The sequence below is a fragment of the Mesocricetus auratus genome, unplaced genomic scaffold (genome assembly GCF_017639785.1).
Source record: "Mesocricetus auratus isolate SY011 unplaced genomic scaffold, BCM_Maur_2.0 Super-Scaffold_6730, whole genome shotgun sequence".
Lineage (NCBI taxonomy): Eukaryota > Metazoa > Chordata > Mammalia > Rodentia > Cricetidae > Mesocricetus > Mesocricetus auratus.
This window is the reverse complement of record NW_024429184.1, coordinates 43,714,356-43,720,355: the sequence shown is the minus strand read 5'-3', so window position 1 is coordinate 43,720,355 and position 6,000 is coordinate 43,714,356. Positions and strand designations below refer to the sequence as shown.

General features: G+C 39.8%; 1 protein-coding gene across 8 annotated transcripts in view; it reads right to left on the bottom strand.

Moving 5' to 3' along the window:
• Positions 1 to 555: 555 nt before the first annotated feature.
• The window catches only part of Runx1t1 (RUNX1 partner transcriptional co-repressor 1), a 147,694-nt gene continuing 142,249 nt past the window's right edge, over positions 556 to 6,000 (bottom strand). For 7 of the 8 annotated variants that reach the window (XM_021225290.2, XM_005066828.4, XM_040741124.1 and 4 more), the window contains one exon: positions 556 to 5,840. In XM_021225290.2, coding sequence (XP_021080949.1) covers positions 5,565 to 5,840 — 276 coding nt within the window. In that variant the 3' untranslated portion in view covers positions 556 to 5,564. The remainder of the gene's footprint in view (positions 5,841 to 6,000) is intronic. The other variant, XR_005875444.1, reaches the window with a different exon arrangement.

Below are 6,000 nucleotides of genomic sequence, written 5' to 3'. Positions count from 1 at the left end.
GTATTGACAATTAATATTTATTGAGTGCTAATTGGGTGCCTGACCTCGTATTAGGTCCTGAAAAGGGCTCCATTTGCTGTTGATTTATGCAGGTACACCCTCTGATTCAGGCTGCTCTGTGTTCTCCCATTGTCCCACATTCCAATGGGGTAACTTGGCTCTCGTCTTCCTAGTTTTCACTGATACACGAACATTGAGTTTGTTGTGACTTACAATGTGATAGCTCACTCTTTCTTGACAGTGCAGTGTAGAACTAAACGTGGGTATTCCTTCTCAAATCAACTTGAAGTTTTCCGCCCATTCAACTGGTATGTTAATTACAAGAAGTCAAGTTTAGTGACCTTAAGAAATCCCCATAGATTTCCCATATGTAGACTGGGTAATGTTTTCAAAAAATGCTTATTTAAGTCAGAAAGTTCCAGAAGGAAAGGAGAAACAATTTTGGTCTTTGATCCCTGACTGTATAGAAGGAGAGGTTTTATGGAAAATACAGTTCCTGCTTTTGCCTGACTCAGTTTCTCTAGTGTGGCTGAGAATAGACTCACCAAGGACAAGTTGAGGTAAGTACAACTTTATTTATTCACCTTGGAATAAAGATATAAACACCTATACAGAAAAGCACCTCTTTCTTCCCCTCCCATTCTGGGGAAATAGCCTGGTGTTCTTTTCATGGCAAACACAGTTTTAAAATTTTCAAATACATCAATAACATTCCTTCAAAAATGATGCTCACCCACAGAAGCTACTGGATTTTACTCACATCCTTCATCTAAACTAAGCCCATTTCCCATTAGTCCAGCACATCCTGTAGTACAAATATGTCCGAGAGCTGTTTCCAAGGACTGTTTATAAAGGGGTTACTTCAAGGGGTCTCAGTTCTGTTCTCCACTTCTTCTGGTTTCTGGTCTGTTCCACTTTGAAGAGAGAAAGAAAACATATTTGTACAAATAAGGAAAGGCAAGTTGAGCCAGGCTGGTTTGATTTTTTGTAGGAAAAAAATTAACTACAAAATTAAATATTCAGCCTATTCAAGTTATAGGGGTAAAAAAGCAATTATCTATGCTTTTACACGTTCTCCCTATACCCTTGTAAAATTAGACGCATTTCTCTAGATCAGTTGGAGAAGCCAGGTCTCAGGATCGGGATAGGGACCCAATTGGCATACAATGGAAACTGAACAGGAGGTCCTAGGTCACCCTCCATTCACCAGCACCTATGTGACATCTCTCCAGACTCAAGCCTTACATATACATTTCACCTAATTTCTTTAAACTGGTTTTTAGCTCATAGTGACAATCTTCCAAGCAAATGGGAAATTCTGCTACAAGGTAGTATATACATTCCTTTAAAAAAATGTGTTGGGAAAATTACATGAAAATTGATTGGGTTCCTAGGGTACAAGACTGGCTCTCCAAATTCTAAACTATTTATAACCAGTGCATGGATACACATTTTAATGGGTTTCGGAAACAAGTTGGACAGACCATACTGTGTATTACCAATATACCAAAACAAGCATCTGCTGCTAGAGAATGGAGGTGGTCTGCCTCAGGGGATGTGTCCTGAAGCTGTTCTTGGCACAACCTGCTGAGAACCAGAGGCTCAGGAGATGAGAATGAACCTGTCTGGAGATGACCCCTAGACTAAGCTATGCTTTTCTATGGAAGACTCAAATATCCTTCTATACTTGACTGCTGAAACCTCAGAAACATTCTGTCATCATCACCCATGAATGAGCTAACTCATGTGAGTTAACAAGCTCTGCAGCTGAGTAGACTGTAGGCATGTTCAATGAAGGACTGACTTCCCAGGATAAGGTCCCTGAGTGGTAGCTTTGGCAAACAGTGAAGGAGACAGCATACAGACTTTTTTTTTAAGTATTTTTATTACACAGTAAAGAATACAACAATACCTGAATCATACTTGAAAGATTCACAGGTTGACAGACCATACATTACAGTCCAACTAAGGAAAAAAAAAGAATAAACAAGAAACCACAGTTCAGACATAGTAGACTTAAAAGCTCAAGAGTATGCTGACAAAAGCATGATGCCTAGCCCCCGCCCCCCAGTGTTAGTCTACCGTTAACTTGTGGTACATGTCTGAATTAAGTATTGCACAACAACTTTAATTTTTCACAATAATGTCGCAGAACCCAAAATAATTAAAATAAAATTACTTCAAATCTGCATTTCAACAGTCTCCAATTCTTTTTTTCTGTCCCTTGAGGAATTCGGACAACATGGAGTCGCTTTCTTTCCCTAAGTATCCCAGACATAGGCATGCTTTGCATAAGTAAACCAGCCTTGAAATTTTTAAATCCCGAAGACATGCACCTACACATTAAAAAAACAAAAACGAAAAAACAAAAGAAGTTAAGAAACAAATCAAAAAGACAGGTGACCCTGTCACACACAGTCTCATGACAGAGAAAAAGAGAAAGAGTAAAGAGAAAAGAGACAGAGATAAGAGATAGAGGACGCCCTATTCCTATCAGCGACCACCATTCAATTCTATCCAATGAAGATAACTTTTTTTAATGTGTAATACCTACAAATTAATACTCTCACATAGCCTGTATATAAGTGACAAGCAAAAAAGGAAAGTAACAAAAGTTTTCTTTTCTTTCTCTTTTTTAGGTTTATGAGGTCTGCATTGTTACCAAGAAGTGATATGGTTTGCAGCTGTATGAGCTTAACTTTTGGTATCCTGGTTCTTTTGTGCCCATTTGGTTTGACTAGACCAGTTTTTGTTAGCTACTGGTGCAATATACATGCTGTCAGAGGTAGAGTGAAACTTTTTGCCACTGAGGAGAATGTAGCAAAACAGGAGGAGAGGAAGAGGAAGAGGAAGAGGGGAAGGAGGAAGAGGAATTAGAGATAGAGCTCAGAGTTAGGGATTTTTTTTTTGTATTTGTTTTCACTCAGGGTGCCCTGAATTAAAAAGTAATGAGACGTACTGTACTAATCCTTATTTTACACACTAGTGTTAAGAATAACAGTGCTGTTCCACATACATCACGGCTTCTCAAGCTCAAGACGTGTGGGTATGACATACCTCATTTTGGGGATTATTTAACCCTTCGTAGCCTAGAACATATAACAGCTCTAAGAAAGGACTGTCCAGTGTCACAAGCAGACTAGAAAGCAGAATGAGGTCACAGGATTCTGGGAGCACCATGGTAAACTAGAGCCCATTCAGAGCCTGGTTATGTGCTTTGTGCCTCACTTCAGCAGGTGGGCTGCAGATGGACTTCCAACATGCAGATAGAGAGATGTGTTTACTTGCTCATCAGAACTTCCCAAACGAAAAGGCCATTAAAGAACAAAAAGAACACAACACCACCTGAACAAAATTAAAACCAACTGGTATATGAAAATACAGGGGAAATGCTGTAAGAAAAACCTTAAATTTTGGAGACATAAAGCAAACCCATGAGGATCGCCTCTACGCAGACAATGTAAGAGCCACTTAAAACTGTATCCAAGGGCTACATCAACCCCCCTCCCACAAGCTAATGGATTGTACTCAATATGTAAAGAAATGCCTGGCGTATGTGTATGTGGAGCAGTGTCTTCCCAGCCTTGTCAACTTTGGTTGTCTACACAGCCTGCAGCACTGCCGACTCTTAAAGCACACAACCACATCCTGGGCTATTGTGTTTCAAAACTAACACGTAGTTCTGGTCTGGACCCTGGACAACGAAGGGTTAATGGATTCACACTGAACATGTCTAACCTGCTGATCATTTGGAAAGTATTCCTGGTGCTTTTCAAGATTCCGGTTTTGGTCCATCAGATCAGTCTTTGGCTGACTTCCCAATACTGTATAACCTGGCACTCAGCAGGGTTAAAGCTGTCAATCTACACCTCAGCATTTGGAGCTCTAATGATTTTATTTTCTGTAAAATTAGAAATACTTAAACAACCTTACAGCAATATGCATGCACTGTCCTTTTTTTTAAAAAGTAGGATATCTTGTTATTTTATTTTTTTAAAAAAGGTTCCTAATAATTTTTTTCATAAAAAAAAGAAAGAAAAATTCCACTACTACTCTATGCTACAGCTAAAATCGGTGAAATGGCTCTAGCATATTTAAAAAGTTTTGTCTGAAAAAAAAAAGCATGCCTAGGGAGTCATTGTGACAGTGCAAAATACATTTATGTACATCCCTCTTACAAAACACCCATATGCTAGCATTCCATGAAGCATGCTGGTTTCCAGGAAAAAAATCCTATAAGAGAGTGAGTTAGCAGCTCCAAAAGATAGCTTTTTCTTCTTTTCTTTTCTTTTCTTTTCTTGAGGACAACCAAAAAAAGGTTCTTTTTTTTCTTTTCTTTTCTTTTTTAACTACTAGAGAAATATCACTAATACATACAGCTATAAAAGCAGCATAGAAAGATACAGGTTTCTCACCAACTAGGAAGAAAGAGACTAAATGTGGGCATATGGATAAACTACAATGCATCTTCACATTTGTCCAACACATTTACAAGAAAAACACCATTGGGAAACCTCACAGGACAGAAGTGTTTTAACACCAAGAGAACTACTAGATTTTAATTAAAAATTCAAACAGGGTGGGGTTGAAAAATTTTGGAAAGGGGCTGGAGCTGGAGCCACCATTTTTTTAAAATTAGTTTTCAATATAAAATGAATGAGCTGGAATAGACCCAATGTCTTACTCTGTGGAACCTTGCAAAAGTGAAGAAATGTTGAAGGGTTATTTAGGGCAGCTGGCTGAGCTGGAAGCTGCCAGAATGCTAATTAACTGCAGGCTGAGTCTTGTGTGTGTGTGTGTGTGTGTGTGTGTGTGTGTGTATGTGTGTGTGTCTATATATATAAAAAAGAGGCTTTGTATTATGGCATTTTTTTTCTTGCTGCTGTAGTCATACATCCCACTGGAAATCATCTTTCATTTTTCATTCTGTTGACCTGGATATTATTATTTCTCTCAGAAACAGGAAAAAAAACCGAACATCTGTGTCTCCTTCCAATCTGCTGCACATCTGCGCGTTTTGTAGCGGGTCTTCAAAGTTCAGTTAGCAACCCACAGACGCCATTCATCTTCTTGTTAAAATGTCTACTGCTGTGTCCAACGCTCATGCCCTTGAGGGATTGCCTCTTTTTTTTTCCATTATTGTATATAAAGAACACTGTGACTTTTAATATTAGCATTTTTGCTTTCAACAGCAATTAGCAATCTCTTGGTTTGCTGTTTGGTAAAGCATTGGTTAATGAGGTCATCTAGTTTAAAATCCCAGCTACTTGAAAATAACAGGGAGGAGGTCAAATCTAGCATTTCACGTTATATTCTTTCCTCTTTTCAGTTCTCTAAAAATTATCTTTGTTATCCACAGTAAGTCATTAAGACCCGTTACTGGCCCTCTGTGTTTACTACCGCCTCAAAGATACAGTTAGGTTCTCTCTTGCTGAAAGTACTGAAATAAGATAGATAGTTCATCTATAAACAAACAAATAGAAAAACGACTTTGCGCATCTGAGGATGAGGAATTGCTTTTGTGTTGGTTGTGGTGTCTTTCCTCCATCTGTCTGAGTTTAGGTCTAGCGAGGCGTCGTCTCTATGGTGGAAGGGGTTCCCGGGGTGGTCGACCTCGGAGTGGCTGCTGGTGGTGTGTCCATCGGGCTCCCAGCCCCACTGCTGGGTGTGACTGAGGAGCTGACTGCAGGCGTGTCTCCCTGCTGTGGGGCCTGCAGGGTCTGTCCACAGATGTGGTGGTGCTTCTCCCAGTCCTTATGCTGGCAAAAAGAGCCACAGTATCGGGCTGTGTTACAGCCGCTGCAGGTCTCGCTTGCTTTCCGGCCACAGTTCCAGCAACTCTGAAGAAGGAGGAGAGACACCAGGTGAATGTTTCAGGAAGGTAAAAATCCACTAATTACTGTTCCCATAGCTTCAAGAACTACCAAGACATATGGACAACTCTGAAGGCTTCCGACTTGGTCTAACCTCAGAGAGGATCTCACCCAGGCTGAACTTCAA